General features: G+C 43.6%; 1 protein-coding gene across 3 annotated transcripts in view; it reads right to left on the bottom strand.

The window, feature by feature from the left end:
• Positions 1-24,620, bottom strand: part of sfxn2 (sideroflexin 2) — an 89,543-nt gene that overhangs the window by 26,308 nt on the left and 38,615 nt on the right. For all 3 annotated transcript variants that reach the window (XM_072557097.1, XM_072557100.1, XM_072557099.1), the window contains 2 exons: positions 21,613-21,673; positions 14,721-14,787 (listed from right to left, as the gene is read on the bottom strand). In XM_072557097.1, coding sequence (XP_072413198.1) covers positions 14,721-14,787; positions 21,613-21,673 — 128 coding nt within the window. The remainder of the gene's footprint in view (positions 1-14,720; positions 14,788-21,612; positions 21,674-24,620) is intronic.

Here is a 24,620-nt window from a genome sequence, read left to right as displayed (position 1 = left end):
ACTGGCTTCTTTTCTCGAGAATTAAGAACATGAATGCGAGCTGACTGGCTTGCATTACAGATAGCCAACATGGACTTGATGGGTCCAATGGCCACCTAATGTGCCAAGATGTTTCAGTGACTCAGTGTGGCCTTTTTATTAATTTACAGGATGTGGCCTTCACTGTTCAGGCCAGCACTTATTACCCATCCATAACTACTCAGAGGGTAGTTATGAGTTGATCACATTGCTATGGGTCTGGAGACACATACAGGTCAGACCAGGTAAGGATGGCAGTTTCCTTCCTTAAAAGATTGGTTTTTCCAACATACAACAATGGTCATCATTAGACTCTTAATTTAATAACTGAACTCAAATTCCACCATCTGCCATAATGGGAATCAAATCCTGGTCTCCGCAACAATACCTGGATTAATAGTCTAGTGATAATACCACTCAGTCATCCCCTCTCTCTGATAGGAATCTTTAAAATTATAGAGGAATTTGTTAGGGTAGATATACAGAAGATATATATTGATTGATTAATTTATATTGATTGATTGATTTATATTGATTGATTATTGTTGTCACATGTAATGTTTCCGCTCATTAGAACCAAAACCAGGGGCAATAAATAAGACAGTGACAGATAAGTTAGAGGATGGTTAGAGTGTGGAACTAACTCTGACAGGGCGTGGCTGAAGAGAACATTAGATTAATTTAAGGGGAATACAGACAATTATGTGGGAGAAAAAGAGATGGAAGGATATTCTGACCAGGTAAAGTGCAGGAGTTTGAGAGGAAGCTCATATCGTACAGACTAGATGCTGTACCGTTCAGCCACGTACATCACTTTTAGTTTTGCCATTAAGGTTCCAAATTATTTAGCTTCCGTCACTTCTGCTGGTTGACATTGTATTAGCAAATCACTCACAGATCTTCACTTAGTCCCCCGGGAGGAGTGAAGCAATATCAGAGACATGGCTCTACCTCCAATTATTCCTTTCTCTTTCCAAATGATAAGGGGGTTATCAGACACCAATTGAGCACTCTCCGATGTGTTGGTGTTAGGATCATGCTTCAGGGTGTTTGAATGGTAAGTCTATTGTTCCCTTATGTACTCCTGGTGCATGAGCATTTCATGGGCAGGTTATAAGATCCTGCACTTGTAGTGTTCCTAGCTCCTGAAGATGCAGAATCATATGTATGGTTACAACTCCACAGGGGTCAATAACTCTCCAGGACCTTGTGCGAATAGGTTGCTATTCCGTGAGGCAGCCCGATTACAACTTCCTGTTTTCTCACAGGGATGATGGGACAATGATTAGAAGCTCTCGCCAGCTCTAATACAGAAATCCCTGACAAAGACTCTCCCATAAGAAAAGCAAGGGGCAGATGACTCAGTCTAACCAGACCGGCTTAGCCCCGTTGGGTTTTCATTTCATGGAAACAATTTTTATATGAAATTAAATACTCACAAAGCCCAGTGAAAAGGAACACCAGCTTTCAGCAAAACTCTTGCTTTCTTTTACTAGGCAGACACCAAGATGTCAAGCTGCCTGGAAAACCTTATATAATTTACACTTCACAGTGACAGAAAAATTGGGAGCATTAACTTAACATGGAGGAGTGAGAAACAGCCATGAACGCTCAAACAAAATTTTTTTAAAAATGTTCACACATTAAAAGAGAATGCACAGGGAGAGCAGGTTGCTACAAAGCGGGTGAAGTTTCAAACAACTTTTACAAGCCTCCAGAGCTCAGCTGTCATGGTTTATGATGTCATGTAAACCCCTTCAACAGGTTACACCCCAATGATGCCATTCTGAGCTGGCTGTCAGTCTCTGTGAAAAGAAACTGTGTCCCCGTGCCACTTAATATTAATCCCTCAGTTTTAACAGATGGTCGTGTTGAATGCTATAGCAGGTTTCTGTGGCTCTGTTTCTTATACCATTCAAGTAAACAGTACTTAAACAAATTTTGTTAGAGGTATTATTCAATGTTTGCTCCTCGATAAACCATCTTTGCGTCTTGGTTTCAATTCTCTAATACCCAGGTAAATATACAATGCTAGGAAAGTAATTGTTATCTAAAATGTGAACCAAATTTTCTGAATTGGCTCTTAAAAAATCTATCCTCGTGTATGGTTATTGCAATGTATCAGATTCATAGCAGGCTTCACAGATTAATTGTGGATGCATTGTTTCTCCTTGTTCGAGAATCTCGGATCAGAAAGTATGATGTTGCCTATTTAAGACAGAGATGAGGAGTAATTTTTTTTCCCTCAAGAGGAGAACAAATCTGTGGAACTTTTCAACCACAGAGAGTTGACAAGGTTGGATCATTAAGGCTAAGATAGACAAACTTTTAATCAGTTATAGGGATAAGGCTGGGAAAGTGGAGTTGAGAATTATCAGATCAGCCATGGTCTCACTGAATGACAGAGCAGACTCGATGGTCTGAATGGCCAATTGCTAACTTGGGGCTAACTTGGTAACAGAGTACAGTACAGTACAGGCGAGGTCAGCTGGGAGTGGATGGGGGGGCCATGGTAGTTAGCTGTATGAATGGATGAACATTGTGATGCCACCGCAGTTGAGGAACTGAATGGGATTTTGGCTTTAATCCTTAACAAATGCTCATTTTACTGAAATGAAAACTTCTACTTATAGGCAACAGGAAGGGGTTGGAATGGGTGGAGTGGTGGGAAAGGGTGATGAAATGGTCCAGAATGAAATGGTCCAGGGATGTCATCTTAAAGAAGTGCAACTGTAGGGATGAGGAGGGTGGAGGGAAAGGAGTCATGGGTGGTTGACAATAACCCTATTGATTTTCAGCAAGTCAAATATAAAGTTTAGCTTTCATATGTTTATTTATACACAAGATGTGCACATCACAGGCTAGGACATCATTTATAACCCATTCCTAATTGCTTAGGAAGCAGATAAGAGTCAACCACATCGCTGTTCATGTCGGCTAGACCAGGGAAGGGAACTGCCATCCTTCTCCAAGTTAGTGAATCAGATGTGCTTTTCCAACACAATCAACAGTCATCATTAGACTCCTAATTCCAGATTTTTATCGAATTCTGAGTCCATCATCTGCCAAAGTGGGATTTGAACCCAGGTTCCTAGATTAACATCCTAGCGATAATACCACTAGGCCATTGCCTCCCCAGAGAGTGCAAAGATGTGCAGGTTAGGGTGGACTGGCCATGCTAAATTGCCTATATTGTCCAGGGATGAGTAGGTTAGATGGGTTAGCCAGGGGAGATGCAGGGTTACGGGGGGGGGGGGGGGGGTTGGGGAGTCTGAATGGGTTGCTCTTTGGAGGGTCAGTGTGGACTCAATGGGTCAAATGGCCTGTTTTCACACTGTAGGGATTCTCTGAGAATGGGAACAACGTACTGAGTTGGATGATCAGCCATGGTCATATTGAATGGCAGAGCGGGCTGTAATTTAGCATCACAAGCAGACAGAGGTCATCTCACCCAGGACAGGTTATTGACTTGTCTCAGACAGATTCTGGTATTCTAATCATTCTCAGCACTGAATCTGTGCAGAATGGTTTCAGGGTTATTGAATTTCTTTATTTTGAGGTTATTCATTGACTTTTTTTAAGCCTTTCAGAAGAGGTGAAGGTGGAATCAGAGCGGGGATCCTTTATATTTGTAGCTATGAGTGACTTTGTGGTGGGGGCATAACCCCTAGCTCTGCCAAATGGCATTCCATTCTGATAGGGCCCAAGCCCCCCAATGATTCCCCACTTTCACTCTGCTCATGAACAAATTTCCACCCCCTTCCCCATCCCAACCTTACCCACCCACACCAAATGGAGACTGATAGGCAATCCGACACTCAATTCAACCACAAGAGATGGTCGGAGCCACCACACTGCACAGCTTTTGTTCCCAGCCCCCCCACCATACAATGGAAAACCCAGACCAAATGCTGTTCATTTGTCTACCATACCTCTTCACATCACTCTTATACTAGCCTTCAGCCCTCTGTGGGGTCAAGTCTAAGGTGTACAGCATGGAAGAAGACCCTTCGGTCCAGCACGTCCATGCCGACCAGATATCCTAAGCTAATCTAGTCCCAGGTTGTAAGTTTGCTCACTGAGCTGGTAGATTTGTTCTCAGAAGTTTCATCACCATGCTGGGTAACATCATCAGTGAGCCTCCGGTGAAGTGCTGCTGTTATGTCCCACTTTCTATTTATGTGCCTTGGTCTGTTGTGGTGGGTGATATCACTTCCGGTTCTTTTTCTGAGAGGTTGGTAAATGGGGCCCAGATCAATATGTTTGCTTTTTTAATAAGTATTTTTATTGAGAAGGTGATTTCGAATTTTTTACGAAAATATAAAATTACTATAAAATAATATAACAATCTTGCAATATAACAACAATAACACTAAACAAACTGCTACTCTGTTCCACAAACAATTTAGGAGAAAACAAAACTCTACACAAACTACAATTCAATATATAACTAAATCAAAATAAAAAGAAACTAAATTAAACTGAGTTGAATCAAGACAAATTAAATTAAGTTACAACACTCAGTGCAATCCCATCAAAGCTCCCCACCATCAGGAGCATCAGTTGGCATACCCGTATTGTTCAGAATTCTTCCTCCCAGGGCCCCTGGGCCACCAGACACAGCCCTCATGGCTATACAAAGGCCCTAACCAATATAGCCAACAAGTCTGTGTCTATATAGTTCAAAAAGGGCCGCCACGTCCTATAAAAAGGTTCCGTTTTTCTGGTGCACCATACTAATGAGGAAATCCAGGGGGATGTGGTCCATAACTAACCTATGCCACCCCAAGAGTCCTGGGGGATTTTCCAACACTCAGCTCATCAGGATGTTCTTCCTCACACAAAATGAAAGAATACTAAATACTTTCTTCCCACGCTGGTCCAAAAAGGGGAGAGTCGGCAAATCAAAGAGGAGGGACACAGGATCTACCTTGAGCTTGGTTCCCAGACCCCTTCCCAAACACTCGCGATAGCGCCCAATACCTACGAAGCTTGTGGCATGACCACAAGCAATGAGTAAGAGTGCCAACATCTGTTTTACATTTGGGACACATTGGGCACGCTCCTGTCTTAAATTTTGCAAGCCGCTCCAGTGCCAAATAAGCCCTGTGGATTACCTTCAATTGCAAAGCCTATGTCCTGTTGCAAATCGAAATCTTCCTTACGTTCTCCCAAATATCCTCCCACCCCTCTGGTGAGATCTCCACCTCTAATTCCTGAGCCCAGATTCCACACAACCGCTTGATGTCCTTCGAGACATTACCTCCTAATAAATGATAGAGGATGTTGACCGAGAGAGCACCCATGGACCAATGCACTCTCCTCTCCATGTCCAACTTACAGGGACTAACCATTAATGTAGTCTTTTTCTGTATAAAGTCCCTGACCTGAAAGTAATGAAAGAAATCCCTCCTGGATAGTTCATATTTCTGGCTCAGCTGCTTGAAAGACATCAAGGCATCAAATAAATCTCCCATACAGGAAACTCCTCTGGACTCCCAGAGCCTAAAACCGGAATCCATTGATCCTGGCTGGAATCCTACCATTCCTACTATGGGAGTAAAAGGGGAAGTGGCTTTTGTAAATTGCGTTCACCTTGCCGCACCATTCTCCATGTTTTAACTGTGTCAAGGACAATCAGATATCTGCAATGGTCCATAACAATCTTTATCTTGTCCATGATTAATGAGGGGCCATTTTGCCTGGGAGGCCTTGATGTCCAGCCAAATTGACCCCAGGTCCTGGCAGGCCCAATCAGGCACACAAGATAGTAGAGAACTTTGTAGGTATTTCTTAAAGTCTAGAAAGTCTGCACCCCCTCATTCCCCACAGAAGCTGCAATTAATAAGAGGCCACCGGTGACGCCAGATAAAAGATCCAAGCCAACTGTTAAGCCTCCCTAGCGCCTGCCTGGATAGCATCAAAGGAAGCATTCACATAGGATATAATAAACGAGGAAGAACATTCATTTTAACCAGAGCTATTCTTCCCAACCAGGATATCGGAAGGTCCTCCCAGTGCTGAAGGTCCTGTCTTATCTTCTCTAGGAACTGCACAAAGTTAGCTTTATATAATTGACCAAAGACCTCCCTGAGACCATCTGAAAGGGAATCGGATTCCACCCCCAAGATTGGGTACGCTAATAAGACCCCCCTACAGGCATGGCCTCCGATTTCATAAAATTGATTTTATACCCCGAGAAAGAGTCAAATAACTTAATTACTTGTATCAAACGGGGCATACTTATCGTCAGCTTAGTTAGAAAGAGAAGGACATCATCTGTGTGAAGGGTGATCTTATGCCCTCCTGACCCTACCTCCAGGGCATTTATATTGGGGTCCCTCCAGATGGCCTCTGCCAACGGCTCAAGCACCAATGCAAATAGGGACGGTGAAAGGGGGCTAAAACTAAAACTGTCAGACCTTATACCATTAGTGAGCACCGCTGCTTTTGGGTCATTACATAACACTGCCAGCCACTTGGCAAAGACCCCTCCAAGACCAAACCGTTCCAGGACATAAAAGAGGTAGGGCCACTCCACCTGGTCAAACGCTTTCTCTGCACCTTGGGAGACTACCAAGCCTGGAATCAAATCTTGCTGGCATACCTGAACCATATTTAGCACACTCTTGGAGGACCTGCAACCCCTAGTAAAACCTGTCTGGTCCTCTCTTACGATAAAGGGCAAGAACTTCTCCAGCCTCAACACCAGAATTTTCGATAAAATTTCAAAGTCCATATTTAATAACAACATGGGCCTATACAAAGTACAATCCGTTGGGGCTTTCCTTCTCTTGAGAGTAAGAGAAATATTTGCTTCTCTCAGAGAGGATGGGAGGCAGTCCTGACTATGAATAATTGAACATATCCAACATTGGCCCAGCCAGCATATTTATAAACTCCTTATAAAACTCACCTTTGAAATCCGTCTGGGCTGGGCACTTTACCAATCTGGAGCAGCTTCACCACCTCCTGTATCTCTTGGATTGTCAGAGGGGCATTCAAAAGAGACCCTGCTCCGAAGTTACACCTGGGAGGTCCAAGGTCTTAAAAAGAGGACTCCACCTTCGCCAATCTGTCCTCACAGCCCTCCAACTAGTACAACTCAGAGTAGAACTTCCTGAATGCTGCGTTAATCTTTTTGGGATCGTAGGTGATAGAACCAGCACACTCTCTGATGGATATGATAGATTGGGGGGGGGACTCTTCTTTCTGGCTAAGTGTGCCAGACATCTATCCATCTATCATCACACTCTAATAACCTCTGTTTTGCAAAGGAAATCTTCCTCGTTGCTGTCTAGGTGAGCGCAGCATTCAAAACAGCCCTGAGGGCTGTAATCCACTGCAATTTATTTACAGGCGTTCTGTCAAAATATGCTGTCTTGGCTGCCCTCAGCCAAGCCTCAAGTAAACGCTGCTGCTGTCTCCTCTGCCGCTTCCAAGTTGCCGATTAAGAAATAATCAAACCCCTTGCATAAGCCTTGGCAGTCTCCAAGAGCACCAATGGATTGCTGGCTGTACCCGAATTAATGTCCCAAAAAATGTTTAATTCCCGCGAAAAATACTCAATAAACTTGCTATCCTTCAGGGGGAAAGGATCCATGCGTCAATGCTGCGAGCCTGTCCCATCGCCACTGGTCTTAACCTCCATGTACACTGCTGCAGGATCAGAAATTTAAAAATCACACAACACCAGGTTATAATCCAACAGGTTTATTTGGAAGCACTAGTTTTCGGAGTACTGCTCCTTCATCAGGTGGATGTGGAGTATAAGGTCGTAAGACACAGAATTTATGGCAAAAGTTGACAGTGTGATGTAACTGAAATTATATGTTGAAAAATTTCAGTTACATTACACTGTAAATTTCTGCTATAAATTCTGTGTCTTATGATCTTATTCTCCACAACCACCTGATGAAGGAGCTAATGTTTCCAAATAAACCTGTTGTAACCTGGTGTTGGGTGATTTTTAACTTTGTTCACCCCAGCCCATCACCGGTATCTCCAAATCATGATCAGAAATGGCTATGTTCCCAATTCTGCAGGACAGCACTGAATTCAAAAAGGCCGATGGGGCAAAAACATGTCAATGCTAGTCTTGCACTTATGTGGGTTAGAGAAAAAAGTGAAATCCCTACCCTCAGGGTGAAGACATCTCCACACATCCACCAACCCAGCTCCCTGTTCAGGTCCACCAGCTGCCTGGATTGATGGGATATACCTGCGAGACTCCTCGGTATCCTGTCCACCTCGGGGTCCATAAGCTGGTTAAAGGTCCCCCCGACTTTTAATTGTATGATGTGCCCCAAGGGCCACCAGCCTGAGAGCGCATCTGTTAAAAATTTGAGGGGGTGTGCCGGGGGGGGGGGAACTATACATTCAAGATCCCATATTCCTCTCCGTGTATTAAAGCTTTAAGGATCAGCGACTGCCCATATCCATCCCTAATTTGATTGAACAACTGAAATGGAAGATTCTTCTGAATGAGTATAGCTACTTTTCAAATTAAAGGATGAAAAGAACACCCAGCCGAACCCTCCCTTCTGTAACTTTAAGTGCTCCTTATTGGTTAGGTGTGTTTCTTGCAGCAAGGCTATAACGACCCTTTCTTTTCTAAGGCTTGAAAGTATCTTTTTTTCTCTTACTTGGTGAATGACACCCCTTAATGTTCCAGGTGCACCATTTAAATGAATGATTAGTCATTGCTGTCCAAAACAGCCCATAACCCCCCAGGAGGAAGATCTCCATTTTTAGTGCGCCAAATGAAAACATTAAACAATTTGTATAAACTTGAAAATACAACTACAAAAAATACCAAATCAAAACTTCTAACAACTACTTCTATAATGAACCAACATATAACACAAATAAGAAGAGACTCTCCCCCTTGCCCACAGGGGGCACTCATACTACCCATTAACCCCTCTATGGCTCCTTCTAGCTGAAGCCATGCCCCAAACCCAGACAAAACAAAGTAAAAAAATGTTACATGTGTCTTACAACAAGAAAATTAAAAGTGGGCACTCAGCCCATCGCATCCAAACCAACCCCCTCCCCCCAAACCATTCCTTGCCACCCCCATACTAAGAGAGAGAACAGGGCGGCATGGTAGCACAGTGGTTAGCACTCAGGCAATTGACTGTGTGGAGTTTGCACATTCTCCCCGTGTCTGCGTGGGTTTCCTCCGGGTGCTCCGGTTTCCTCCCACAGTCCAAAGATGTGCAGGTCAGGTGAAACGGCCATGCTAAATTGCCCGTAGTGTTAGGTAAGGGGCAAATGTAGGGGAATGGGTGGGTTGCGCTTTGGCGGGTCAGTGTGGACTTGTTGGGCTGAAGGGCCTGTTTCCACACTGTAAGTAATCTAATCTAAAAAAGGAAATGAATGATAGAGGAAAAAAATAAAGGATAACAGGAGAGGAGAAGGAAGAAAGAGGAGGGAGAAAGAGAAAAAGGGAGACCCCACATATTAAAAGGACAAAATCAGGCAAACTACAGAGAAAACTAAGCACACACTATTGTCCTTGTTATTTGAGCCAACCAGTCTATTTTAAGCTATTCAGGAAGTCCTTTGCTTTTTCCGATGGGCCAAAATTAAACATGGACCCTCTGTGGCTGAAATGCAATATTGCCGGATATCTTACCAAGTACTGAATATTCAAGTCCCTCAGCCTCTTTTTTTTTTACCTTATCAAAGGCCTTTCTCTTACGGATCACGACCGCAGAAAAGTTTTGGAAAAACATAATTCTTGAATCTTTGCATATCAGAGGCTATGGATCCTTGCCCAGTGCTCTAGAAGCTTCCAGCATCATTTGTTTGTCTCGATAGTGTTGGAACTGCACTAGGACCGGGTGGGGACACTGGCCCGATCCAGGCCTGCACATAGTGACCCGGTGGGCCCGCTCGACCCCCACCCCGCCTACCTCGACTTCCAGCTTCAAAAACTACGGGAGCTAATGCTCCAAGAAGCTGACGAGCTCGTCTTCCTCTTCCCGTTCCAGCAGCCCCATCTGACGGATGTTCATCCTCTGGCCTCAATTTTCGAGGCCCCTTTGACCTGCCCCTCCAAGGCTCGTACCTGCCGTTCCCGGGCCTGGACCCCACTTGCCCAGGATTCCACCGCGGTTTCCAACACCGCGGCCCGCTGCTCCACCTCCACGACCCGCCGCCCAAAATGCTGGACCTCCTGGTCATGCTTCTGCAGCACGGCCAAGATTGGGTCCTGCCTTTTCTGGGCCTCCTCCATCGCTGAATCAATCTTCTCTTGGAGTTTCCTGAACTCCGAGACTAGGCTCTGCTCCACAGATAAGTCCCCAGGAGCGTTCACAGAGGCTGATGCCATGTTCGCAGGCATGTCTGGTACTACAGGGGAGTGCCCCGCTTGTTGTGAACCTCGTGGTCCTTGTCCCTTAGTCATTTTTTTGTTTCTTTAAAAATAGCACTGAAACTAATATATATAGCAGTTCAGAGGGTCTAAAACCAGCGATTTGTACCCCAAAGGGTAAGAAAGGGAGGGTGAATGCACTTTGTCTGGGTTTGTGCAGAGTTCAGCAGGGCAGACCTACTGGATCGCCGCCATCTTGGATCTCCCCAATACGTGTGTTAATGGAATTCTGGTTTGAATGCCAGGCCTCAAGGAGTTCCTGTGCATATCTTTGTTAACCTGTCCCAGGATGGATGTATTGTCCCGGCCGAACTGGTGTCCCTCTTTGTCTGTGTGTATGGATACCAGTGATACTAGTGTCTTTTAGTGGCTAGTTGGTGCTAATGCATCCTGGTGGCTAGTTTCCTGTCCACCTGTCCAATGTAATGTTTGTTGCAATCCTTGCAGAGTATTTTGTATATAAGGTTCATTCTGCTGGTTGTTGGTACAGGGTCCTTTAAATACATCGGGAGCTGTTTCAGTATGGTGGTAGGTTTGTAGGCTACCATAGTGCCAAGGGGCCGGAGTAGTCTGGTTGTCATCTCCGAGATGTCTTTAAGGCATGGCAGGGTGGGTAGAGTCTCTGGGCGTGTTGTTTCTTCTTGTTTAGGTCTGTTGTGCAGGAATCAGCGGACTGCACTTATCAGCTACCCGTTGTTCCTGAATATGTTGTACAGGTGTTTTTCCTTGGCTTCTTGTTGCTCCTGGGTACTGCAGTGCGTTGTGACTCATTTAATTAATGTCCTGATGAAGCTCCGTTTGTGGGTGTTGGGATGATTGCTCCTGTAGTTGAGTATCTGGTCAGTGTGTGTAACTTTCCTGTAGATGTTGGTCCCTAACCTAGTCCCATTTGCCAGCACTTGGCCCATTTCCCTCTAAACTCTTCCTCATCATGTACCCATCCAGGTGTCTTTTAAATGTTGTAATTGTACCAGCCTCCACCACTTCCTCTGGCAGCTCATTCTACACACGTACCACCCTCTGTGTGAAAAAGTTGCCCCTTAGGTCCCTTTTAAATCTTTTTCCTTTCACCCTAAACTAATGCCCTCTAGTTCTGGTTACCTTGTTTATTTACCCTATCCATGCCCCTCATGGTTTTATAAACCTCTATGAGGTCACCCCTCAGTCTCCGATGCTCCAGGGAAAATAGCAGAAAAATGTATGGACACATCAACAACACTTCCCTATCCCTGTAAAGCAACAAGAAGGAACGGCAACTTCTGAGAAAATATTTTTTAAATCCAATGTGATAAAGGCAATGAACTCTGGAGTGATTGAGTAGTTATTTTTGGAGGCGAAGCTGGTATCCGCATAGCAACAAAACTAGATCTTTCTTGCCAAGAGCCAAAGAGTGATCAGTAACACCTGGGTGCAGCTTGATCCGTGACTTGTTTGAACAAGTCTCTTTAAAAAACATTGGTGTCTCTCCCTGCAGACGGAACACTTTACTGCTTAAAAAAACCTCTAATCTTCCAGGAGGTACTTTCGGTGCCGCAGTAACATGTGCCAGATTGGTGTGAATTGCTAATCAATGTGATAGCTGGGAGGAAACCTACCTATTACATTTATGTTAAAAAGAGATCCCATTTTAGTTTGTTGGCATGAGGATTTTTTAAACTCAACAAGCAGATCTCTTCCCCTGTGAACGATGTCCTTACAATATGCAAAACGAGACAAGTTCTGACTTATTTTGTATCATCACTGTCACCTGCTGAAAGATTTCCTGAACAAATAAGGAAAATATATTTCCTCGGGCTAGGCTGGAAGATGTGGGGGATTTTCTATGTTTTTGTCAATCAGACCCAATTCTGTATTTACTGACTGTATTTACTGCATTTGTTCCTGCAGTGGAAAATAAGACCAAAAATACACCGGAGATCTGTAGCCCCAGGTGGTCAGGCCTTTGCAGGAAATTCTTCTAAAAGCAGCAATTCACCTGCTTTTAAAAAAATACCAATTGGCCAGCAACTGTAGCTATGTAAAGAAAATGTCCAAAACAAAGGTTTTATCAAAATGTCTGAAGGTTATTGCTATTATCAACTTGGGGAGGAGGGGGGGGGGGGGAGATGATGGCCGAATGGTGTATTCGCTAGACTATTAATCCAGAGACTAGGAGAAAGTGCAGACTCTGAATGCTGGAGATTGGAGTTGAAAGTGTGGTACTGGAAAAGCACAGCAGGTCAGGTAGCATCCGAGGAGCTGGAGGGTTGACATTTCGGGCTTTAGCCCTTCATCAGGAAATTGGGGGTGGGGGTTTGGGGAGGTGTGTGTGAAGGGGACTGAGAGATAAATGAAGGGGGTTGGGACTGGGGAGGGATGGTAGCTGGGAAGGTGATAGGTAGGTGAAGGTGGGGGGGTGATGGTGATAGGTAGGAGTGGATGGCGGGAAGGAAGTTGGAGGTGGGACAGTTCAAGAGGGCAGTGCGAGTTGGAGATTGGATTTGGGATGAGGCCGGGGTAGGGGGAATTCAGAGACCCAGGTAACATCTTGAGAATCTGGGTTCAAATCCTACTACAGCAGATGGTGGAATTGAATTAATTTTGAATTTTTTAAAAATCTGAAATTAAGGGTCTAATGGTGACCATGAATGCATTGTCGATTGTCAGAAAACCCCATCTGGTTCACTAATGTCCTTTTTTAGGGAAGGAACTGCCATCCTTACCTGGTCTGGCCTCCATGTGACATCATCGTGATTGACTCTTAAACTGTTCTCTTTGGGATGGGCAATAAATGCTGGACAAGCCAGAGATGCCCTCATGTCGTGAATGAATTAAAGAAAGCCAACAAAAAAACTGGAATAAAGTTTGTTACCGTTTGTGATCATTTTATTTTGGGTGTCGGTAAACAAATAATCAGATTAAACCAGAAGTTGCTGGAAAAGGTCAGCAGGTCTGGCAGCATCTGTGATAACAAATCAGAGTTAATGTTTTGGGTCCAGAGAACTTTCCTCAGAACTGATGTAGCTATGAAAAGTTTGGTTTATAACCCACATTTTCCCAGCTACCATCAGGTCTGAGGAAGGGTCACCAGACCTGAAACATGAACTCTGATTTCTCTTCACAGATGCTGCCAGACCTGCTGAGCTTTTCCAGCAACATTTGTTTTTGTTTCTGATTTACAGCATCTGTAGTTCTTTCAGTTTTTCAATTGTCAGATTAATCAAATTCAATTTTACTGTAGAATTTCTGTTTGTGCTTGATTAACTGATACCACTATAATGAAACCAATACCAAATGACTCATAGCTATAGAATAGTTGAACACTAGAAATTCATACAAGGTCCTGGAATGTAAGTGGTATCCTGGAATCCAGGTTTTTCATTGGTTGAATGTGTTTATTATTCTAATTAATCTGTTCGGATATCATCTGGGCCAAGTGAGACTTGATCCAGGCCTCTTGGTTCAGAGGTAGGGACATGTGCTGGAAGAGCTTTATTTGAAACCCATGAATTTTACTGAATTCAAACTTCAGCATCTGCTTTGGTGGGATTTGACATTATGACCACAGAAAATTAACCTTGGGTTATTAATTACTAGTTATATCACTGTGACACACCGCCTACTCCCTGGAATTCAGGGAGGTCGGATCAAAACAGTTTGTCTAGGCATATTATGAATTGCAACTGGAGGAAGTGGGATTTGAACCCAGGCCTCTTGGCCCAAAAGTGGGGATACTACCAGTTTGCCGCAAGAACCTACTGGAAACTAGCCTACACCTGGAAAGAGAGGATTAAGGCAAAAAGAGATGGGGGAGCGAATTATGCCAGCAACAAAAAATATAATGACAACAATAATGACTTGCAAGTAAGTAACACAATTAAAAGTACCTTTAAGTTACTACAACAAACCAATGTGCTTTAAAGATCTAAATCTAAACTGGAGAGATGAAAGAGTTTGTGCATTTGATACCAGTGTTGAAAAATCACGACAGAAATTGGTGAGACAGGTTATGGACAATTCTGACCCGATAATAATTTAAGGGTTCATAATATTTACTAGTTCACTGAATAGGCACAGTGACTCCTAAACTAGTTTAAGTATTCAAATAACTAATGGGCACATTCCAAAATCAGTGAAAGGAAGCCGATGATATGTCGAGAAAGTAATGAGAATTAAGTAAGGGCTTAAGTAACAGCGATCTGCCAAAACGGAACAGTTTTATCTAAACAACTATACAATCTACCATCTTGGCCCATTACCTCATCAGAAGACTCGCTTCTGTTTAACCAAAGATGGACCTGAGCTATCTACAGATACAAATGGTGTTTTTTTAGATACTTACTCATTCCCGGAGCGGCCATGGTAACTCTAGAGATTACTACTTGTGTGATACCCTTTACAGCAGCAGTCTAAAACACAAATGGACACACAAGACATGGATGCGTCAGAAAGGGAGAAATCAAACAGCAGAACTGCCTCCTACTTTGCAGTCACTATAAAGATCATTTACAAACACATGGATAAAGGTTATTTCCTGGTGGATAAATATTCTAGATTGTTATCTCTATGGGAGGCTTATGACAATGGTGAAATCCGACATACATCTAACATCTTTGAATGCTGGTGATTATTTGCTTAACTGAACTTAAGAAAGCAATTTATAGGTGGTGATCACACATTGGAATAGCTATTAACAAAACGAAGCTGTGCTTTTGGGAGAGTCATGTTAAAAAAAACTAAGTCCTCAACACATGTTGCACAATTCAGTTTGCACATGCTCAGTTGTGCATTGTCCAACATCAAATGGGAAAAATCTGGGAGGATTTGCATTTGATCTGTGGTCTGTATTGAGTTCGTTAATCTCGGGGCAAAGCTAAAATATTAGCCCGAGAATTAACCTCTATTTCCCATGCCCACTTAAAAGGGACCTAAAGGGGCAACTTTATCATGCAGAGGACAGTGTGCGTAGGGAATCAGCTGCCAGAGGAAGTGGGAGAGGCTAGTACAACATTTAAAAAGGCATCTGGATGGACATACGAATAGGAAGGATTTAGAGGGATATGGGACAGGTGCTGGCAAATGGGACTAGATTAATTTAGGATATCTGGTTGGCGTGGATGAGATGGGCCGAAAGGTCTGTTTCCATGCTGTACATCTCTATGACTCTATGACCCTCTCTCCAACTGGGTTTGAGAGAGGAGAATACACAAGCCGCCTGAATTCCCCTCTTTTCCAAGTTCCCAGTGTGCAACCAGATAGTGGCGGTGAGTGGGTCATCTTGCTCTTCCATATCAGATAAACCAAATGCTTTTAAAAAAAATCCTCCTTCAAAAGACTGCCTCCTTCTCCTGAAAGTACAGGCTCAAGCTGGGATAGGGTTCTATGTCTGCGAGACGTCCTTTGTTAACCCCACCTACATGGACATTCTTCACACAGCCAGCAAGTCTTATGTGCATCACAGACTAATCTATTCATGCTCAGCCACAATTAAAAATGTCATGGGGTGAGAGTGTGGAGCTGGAAAAGCACAGCTGGTCATGCAGTGTCCAAGAAGCAGGAAAATTGACGTTTCAGGCCTAAGCCCTTCATCAGGAATTATCCAGATTCCTGATGAAGGGCTTATGCCCGAGATGATGATTCTCCTGCTCCTCAGATGCTGCCTGAGCTGCTGTGCTTTTCCAGTGACACACTCTCGACTCTGATTGCTGCAGTCCTCACTTCCTCCTCCACGATTAGAAATGGACCACCATGCTAATTTTTCTTCTGTCTGTCAAAAAGGTGGCCTGCACCATTGTTAGAACTCTACTGCCATGCATGTACCTGAAGAGTTGGATGAGCCCAGCCAGGTATGAGTGATTCAAGGGAGAGGAATACAGTTCCAAAGGGGGTACAGGAGGAGGAGATTTGGGGTTACATGAGGAGGAGATTTGGGGGTACATGTTCATGGATTGTTGAAGGGTGCAGGGCAGGTTGAAAAAGCGATGAAGAAAACACACGTGATCCTGTGTCTTAGAAATAGGCTCAAACATAAAGAGGTCACGGTGAACATTTATAAAACACTGCTTGTCCTCAACTGGAGCTCATACCAAACACAAGGAAAGTCGTGAAGACTTTAGGAAAGATTCACAAGAATGATTCCAGGGATGAGGAATTTCGGTTGCTTGGGATGACAGAACTTAAACATTGCCAAAAGGAAACAAAAACTCAAAGCTTTGATCCTTGAACTTGTCAGAACTCATCAGGATGCAAGAACGGACTTCAGATAAAAAGGGCTGCCATTTTAAATAGCATGAGAAGAGGGTGCTGACTGGTTGAACCTGGTGGTCAATATGCAACTTCTTATCTTTTTTCAATGTTTAGTTTCAGTTTTTATCAATAGGGTTGGAGAAGCTGAGGGTGTTGTCCTTGGCAAAGAGATAATGAAGAGAAGAATTGATAGAGATGTTCAAAGTTATGAAGAATGTGAACAGAGATAGAGAGAAACTGTGCCCAATTGGCAGAAGGGTTGGGATTTAGAGGAAGATGATGCAAGGTGACTTATGTAGGAAACGACAGCAACATGAGGAAATATTTTTCTTACGCAATGAATCTCTGGAATGCGTGACAGGGCAGGTAGCAGATTCAGTTGAGATCTTCCAAGAAAATTGGATCGTCAGAAGAGAGAATATTTGTACAGTTACAGAGAAATGACAGGGGAATAGGACAACGTGAGTTGCTCTTGCAAAGAGTGAGTATAGACATGACACAGCCAACAGCCTCCTTGTCAGCTTTAACCAAACTTATACACTTCTATTCTGTGTTTGATTCTTCAGACTGAGCTCTCCTGTTCTGCTCTCAACTGACCCAGAGGCTGGACAGCCCCAGTGCCGTTCTTGATACAATTGCTCAGGGGTCTACAAGAATGGCCTTGTGATGCCTCACCTGCAGTGACCCCTCACTGCTCCTCATTACAGGGACATACTGACAGCCACTGAGAGTCTCCCCCTTCAAACAGGTTGAGGTGAATGAGTTAGTGGACCAGCATCTTGTCTCAAACCATCTCATTATTCTGCAATCTGGACACGGAAGCTGTAAGCCACGGAAGCTGGTAATATATTTCCCACTTATAAAAAGTGGGCATGATTATCATTTAATGACAGAATACTTGTACCTGAACTTTAGAACCTAAGGCAGCAGGAAGTAAAAGGCATAATGGGAATGGAGATACCTCTACCAAGAAGTCTCATTAGCAGTAAAACAGCCAGAAAGAGCTGTAGGAGAGAATTAGATTAGATTAGATCCCTACAGTACGGAAACAGGCCCTTCGGCCCAGCAAGTCCACATCGCCCTTCTGTAAAGTAACCCACTCAGACCCATTCCCCTACCCTATATTTATGTTTGACTAATGCATCTAACACTATGGGCAATTTAGCATGGCCAATTCACATGACCTGCATATCTTTGGATTGTGGGAGGAAACCAGACCACCCAGAGGAAACCCACGCAGACACAAGGAGAATGTGCAAACTTCACACAGACAGTCGTCCAAGGCGGGAATCAAACTCAGGTTCCTGGTGCTGTGAGGCAGCAGTGCTAACCACTGAGCCACCGCGCTGTGAACATGTAATTAGTAAAATTTAATTTAAACCCTAAATGGAGTTGAGGCATGAGCAACCAATTTTAAATGAACAATTAGTTATTGGAATAAGAAGCCAATATTATCATACATTAAACGTTGAGGTGACCACGTCTAGAGCAGTGTGGTCTCCGTACCTGAGCAAAGATATGTTTTCCCTAGCGGGAGCACACCAACAGTTCAACCAATGAACTCCAGGCAATGGAGGGGTTCTCCAGCTTTACCAGACTGATTCCTGGGATGGTGGGAAGAGATGTACGGGTGGAGACTGGATTGGACAGGACTATACTCGCTGGGGTTTAAAAGAAAGGGGAGGGGGACCTGTAGAATTCTACCAGGACTAGACACGGTAAATGCAGGAAAGATGTTCCTGATGACCAGGGAGTCCAGAACCTGGGGTCATAGTCTAAGGATATGAAGGAGGTCATTTGAGACTGAGAATGAGGAGACATTTCTTCACCCAGAGCATACGGAGGCTGTGGAATTCTCCACCGCAGAAAGCTGAGGCAGTTGAGGCCAAAACATCAAGTGCTTTCATGAAGAAAATAAATTATTGTTCTTGGGACTAAAGGAGTCAAAGGGTATGAGACGAAAGAGGGAACAGAGGACTGAATTGATCAACCATGATCATATTGAACGATGGAGTAGGCTCGATGGGCTGAATGGACTACTCCTGCTTTTGTTTTTTATCCTCTGTCCTATGAAGATAGGGCCTATATAATCTGAAGTTTGGAAACTTACAAATTTCTGACAGGATTCATCAAGGTAGGTGCAAGGAGGATATCTACCCTGGCTGGGGGTTCCAGAACCAAGGGATTAGAATCTCAGGATTGGGAGGAATTTCTTCACAGGGGGAGGTGAACGTTTAGAACTGGCTACCCAAGGGGCTGTGATAGTTTATCATTGGGAACATTCAAGGCAGAGATCGGTTGATTCCTTGATATTAAAATAAACATTGAGGGGTATGGGGATAGTGCAGGAAGGTTCACGATGTTCACATCGAAGAACAGCCAAGATTTAATTTAATGTTGGGGGGAGTCTCAAAAGGCTGAATGGCCTGCTATTCCTACTCCTTTTTCTTATGTTTTCACACTAAAGTATCATTAATGCTGCACCTAAATCAAAAAGTACTGGAAATAATCACCAGTGCAGACAACATTATTTCCTCAGCTAAATTCAATCCCAGCAATTAAAAAAAACATTGAGGGGTATGGGGATAGTGCAGGAAGGTTCACAATGTTCACATCGAAGAACAGCCAAGATTTAATTTAATGTTGAGGGGAGTCTCAAAAGGCTGAATGGCTAATTTAAGTTTGAATCTGGGAAATGATGTTTACACTCAGATATTGCCCAAAGCAATCAGTCACCAGACTCTGTGCCCAGCCTTTGATAACTAGTGGGGGGGGGAAGTCGGGAGGGGGCGGTGGGGGGGGGGGAATGAGCTGGTGCACCTCCTAGTGGTTATTTGGTTTAATAACAATGAGGCCTTCATCAAAACTCCCAGCCCTGCAGACATTAGGTGAAATGTAATGCTCTCTCCTCTGGAGGATTCAGTGACATGGGGAGCAGGGTGGGGGTTGTATTTAATCAGGTGTTAATGTGGATGCTAGAGATGCCACCACCGCCATCTCCTGATTAGATCCACAGACAACTTTCCTGCTTCTCAGCAAAATGCCCACTAAAGGGTGTTGTCGTCAATAGTCGCCACGTGGGGAGCGTATTGTTGCAAATATTTGGGGGGGGATGGTGTGTTGGAATATTCATACCAGCACCAACCATGCACCCCAATGGCACTGTTTTTCAGTAATGCTGGTAGCTCTGATTGGACAGCATAGTGGCGGGGTGGTTAGCACTGCCGCCTCGCAGCTTCAGGGACCCGGGTTTGATTCCAGCCTCGGGCTGGAGTTTGCACATTCTCCTGTGTCTGCGTGGGTTTTGTCTGGGTGCTTTTGTTCCCTCCCACAGTCAAAATTAGGGTGAATTGGCCATGCGAAAAAGACCTGTAGTGCTTGGAGATGTGTAGGTTAGGTGCATTGGTCAGAGGTAAATGTAGAGTGGTAGGGGAGTGGAACTGGGTGGGCTACTCTTTGGAGATGTGGACTTGTTGGGCCAAATGGCTTGTTTCCACCCTATAGAGGTTTTACAAGCAGCAGATTTGTGCAACTGGTATGATTTCCCGATTAGCACTTAATTCAGCAGACCTTCCCTAAAGAGAAGCATTGGGTCTTTAGCAGTGGGCAAGAGCCACCCCTTCCATTGCATGCTTGCTGGTTTGTACTTTGCACACTCCCTGCCCCCCACACCCCAAGTAGTGAGCAAGCACGAGCACTTTATGTTTGGGGACCACTGACAGGAAGAATTCATGAGTTGAGGTATTACTGAGCAAACCCCTATGCTTCTTTAGACTCTGTGGTTCTCAGCTGCCAAGGCATCTGTTGGTTTCCAAGCTCAAGGACAAAAACAAAACACTTAATGGTTTGCTTTGTCCTCAACTCTTCAATGATCTTTCAAAGCCCTGACTCTCTCAAAGACCTGAACAGGACTGCATTGTGCCTATGGGGGCTGCCTCTGAAATCAAGAGTTTCTACATGTATGAAACAAATGTGTCAATTGTGACTTTGTGCAATACTTTGTATCGATCACCCATTACACATCTTGCCTGATTTTTATTTCCATTGTAAGTTATCAGGAGAGATGCTGTTTATACTTGGTATCACTTGCTTTATGCAATCAAAAGTCCAGATCCATCCCAAAATCCTTTACCCAACAAAGTCTGAATTTTTCTTTCCTCAACACTTTAAAATGCTTTTTTATTCACTCCTTGGATGTGGGCATCGCTGACTGGGCCAACATTTACTGCCCATCTCTAGTTACCCTTGGAAAGATGGGGTGAGCTGCCTTCTCAAACTACTCTGTGTTGACCTGCAAAGCCATTAGGGAGGGAGTTTCAAGATTTTAACCCAATGACAGTGGAAGGCAGCGATACATTTCCAGATCAGGATGGAAAGTGGTTTTGAGAGGAACTTGCACAGGGTGGTGTTCCTATGTATCTGCTCCACTTGTCCTTCAAGATGGAAGCGGTCGTGGGTTTGGAAGGTGCTGTCTGAGGATCTTTGGTAAATCTCCCTCACCACCTGCCACAGACACAGACTAGTGGCTAACAGTTGATAAAGATGGACCATTTTATGTCTGTCCGACGTTTGTGTGTTACTAGGAGTGTTTTCTTGTGGAATATAGGAGTGTTTTCTTGTACAGATTGCAGCTACATTCAGTTGGTAAACCACCTTACCTTCTAGCAGGGAATTATTGGGTTCACACTCTAATACTTGTGCACATTTTGTAGACTATCAAATTCAACATTTATTTGAAGAAGACTATTAAGGTGGATATTAAAGATCCCACAGTACAATTTAAAAGCTATAGAATTGGAAATCTTACATCACTTAAGATAAAAACACACAAGTGATGTAAATTACAATATTCATATCACAATACAGAAAGGTTCAAAAATCACCCCCACACACCTGTTCTCCCAACTTTTCCTACCACCTTTAGCTTCAGTGTGCACTTACCTTGGATTCTCCCACTTTATTGTCATTTTCCTTCAGTGTGCACTTACCCTGGATTTTCCCAGTTGATTGTCATTTTCATCTGTCACAGCGATTCCACTTATTATTTCCCTGAAATATAAAAGTGGAGATATTCAGAAGGACATAAACACCAGCGGTTGTGTGAAGTGTTTTCACACCAGTCTTACCCTGACCTCTACTGGTTGGCAAAACAATAAATAATCTTTCACTAATGTACAGCCACACACAGACAGTGCTGTTCAAGCAGTAACTCTCAGCATTCTGCCTTTTCTCACCCAAGGGAGTTGACCCACATCACACAGCGATTTAATGGGTGTCAAATGTGTACATGAGATTGTTTCCTGATTTACAAGCTCAGGCACAGAGCCTCACTGGATTGTTTTTCACTGTAGATAGCTGGTTTCTGCTCTTTCCAAACAACTGTGGTTATATCACATGCCCTTCCAGGAAGGACTGCTGGGATCAGGAACTTGGGTAACAATCACAGCAGCCAAGATAAAATTAAGACTCCACCCAGTTCTCTGGATTCCCTTTACCCAATCATTAGTGGTTGTGAATTCAGCCACCAGGGTCCATACTCAGGAATTCCCTTTCTGAATGCCTTTGTGTTTTAAAGCCCTCCAAAAGGTAAGATCTTTGATTTGCTCATTAATCCCTCTTTCGCTGAGCACTCATGGCATGGTGCAGAAACGAGGCTGTTTCTCCAAGTCAGTGTATGAAAGTAAGTTACTGTTATGATCTCAACTTTTTCTATCTTCACCCCAATGTTTTCTGTCTCTAATTAAGTGTTTATTTATCCCCTCCCCTCACAACCCTATTGCCCTTTCATACTCTGCTGGAAGTGTTGGCTTCTTGCAGCTATGCTTCATTATCATTAACCAAGTCAGTAGCGATAAGCTCAGCCACATGAGTCCAGCCTTGTTTTTAATGCATCTCAGCAAAGAAATCCTACCTTCAGCATATACCTGAATGCATCATATCAAACCCACAGGTCACTAATCCATGATTGGGAGCAGGAACTTTTTCTTTCCTAGGACTGTTAAGATCAATTGTAATGCTTCTATCATTACCTCAGCTACAATCAGAACAGATTAGGCCCTTAACTTAAACTTTCTTTGCTTAGTGCAGCTTATCAACTCTCAAGTTAAACTTGCTCAGCCAATGAGGGAATATAACCTTCACAAACTGACACTTGGGACAGAGAGGTGATTTTTCCATCCTCCACTCTCTCTCTCCACAACAGTTTGCCCTGATCTTTGTGTGATTACGCTACAGTTGTCATTTCTCCTTTAGGTTCACTAGATTGATTCCAGGGATGAGGGGTTTGTCTTATGATGAGAGGTTCATCAGTTTAGGCCGATACTCCCTGGAGTTTAGGAGAAGGAGATGAGATTTTATTGCAGTATATAAGATTCTAAAGGGGATTAACAGATAAGACGTAGGGAAGATGTTTCGTGAATTTTGTGGAATTCACTGTCGCGGCATGTGGTGGATCCTGGGACACTGAGTAAATTTAAGAGGAGATGGACAGGTTTTTAATTAGTTAAAAGATTAGGGAGAGCGGGCAGGAAGATGGAGTTGAGGCTGAGAGGAGATCCGCCATGATCTTATTAAATGGCGAATCAGTCTGGAGGGGCTGAATGGCCGCCTCGTGCTCCATGTTCTTGTGTTCTCCTTTTCCTCCTTTGGTCCTTTGATGGTGTTGGGGGTAACTGTGGAAGGGAGGTCTGCACTGTTGCTCAGTCAGCCTTTATTCTAAGGCTTGGTTCTCCAAGGTCCCTTAGTGTTAAACCAGTAGGTTGTCCTTTTCTGCTCTAATAACCTGGATGTAAGTATGATACAGTAATTCCATATTCTTTACTCACACTATATACGTTAAGTACACTTTAGTACAGAGTTGTCGATAGTCTCCTTGGTCTCCATCTAAGATTCATGTTTCTGAATGTTCTGTGTAGGTCAAGGTTACATTTTCACAGACTGGTTCACACTGACCCCGTACGCCAACCAAAGTCCCACATGCTCTTTTTCCTCCCTCAGTGCTGATGTCAAGAATGAAGTTACAGAATCTGCTTTTCTACTTTCTTTCCCAGAAGCTTAAAAACTAAAGCCTTCCCTAGTCTTGCATCGCTCAGACAACCCTGAGGCTTTCAAAGATCAAAGTATCATCAAAACGCTGTAAGCTGGGTCAGCATTTTTACTGTCCATCTGTAGGTGCCCTTGAGAAGTTGGTGGTGAGCTGCCTTCTTGAACCACTGCAGTCCATGTGCTGTAGGTAGACGCACAATGCCCTTAGAGAAGGAAGGTAATGACAGTGAAATTGTCAGTGTTCACTGTTACTCAGACTGACAGCAACTTCTGGGGTTTGCACTTGAACAGTTAAACACAGGAATCCAAAGCACTGATTCTGTGCTACCCTACATGGTGCACTGCTGAAATTCTCCCAAGCACAACCAATTAGAAATCACTGAACTGTCTTAAACTTCTATTCTTATGTTTTTAGACTCCACATAAGAATATTTGAAGAAGTTACAGTCTGTTGCATGAGATTTTACCATATTTTTTTCAGGGCAGAGTTGCTGCTAAAGCAGCTCACTGGGACTGAAAAAAAAAGTTGTAGTTGTTGTCAAATGTGTTCAAAATAAGAACAAATTCCACATTGGGGAAAAAAGGCATTTCCATTACTTAAAACCAAAGATTCCTTATGATTTGTTTTAACTTCTATCATATGTCCTAAACATGTATGTCACTTATCTTTGAAGTCTGAAATTAAAAGGGAATGGATTCCATGATCTTTACTTCCTGTTTTTCTGCCTGTGAGAATTCTGTGATGTGATTGGCTATTTTCCCTGCTTGACTATGTCGCAGCTGCCTGGAAATGTTTACATTTGGACACCAACTTCCAACCAGCTTTGGAAAAAAGGAAGTCTCTTCACAGGGAACACCCAGTCCTTGTCACTCCAAACTTCAGCTGTTAACTTTTGATTTATCACCACATCTCTGAAGCTATTCAAAGAACCTCATCACAAGTACAGTAGAA

The sequence above is a fragment of the Chiloscyllium punctatum genome, chromosome 38, assembly GCF_047496795.1.
Source record: "Chiloscyllium punctatum isolate Juve2018m chromosome 38, sChiPun1.3, whole genome shotgun sequence".
NCBI classification, from domain to species: domain Eukaryota; kingdom Metazoa; phylum Chordata; class Chondrichthyes; order Orectolobiformes; family Hemiscylliidae; genus Chiloscyllium; species Chiloscyllium punctatum.
This window is presented reverse-complemented; position numbering and strand designations above follow the sequence as displayed.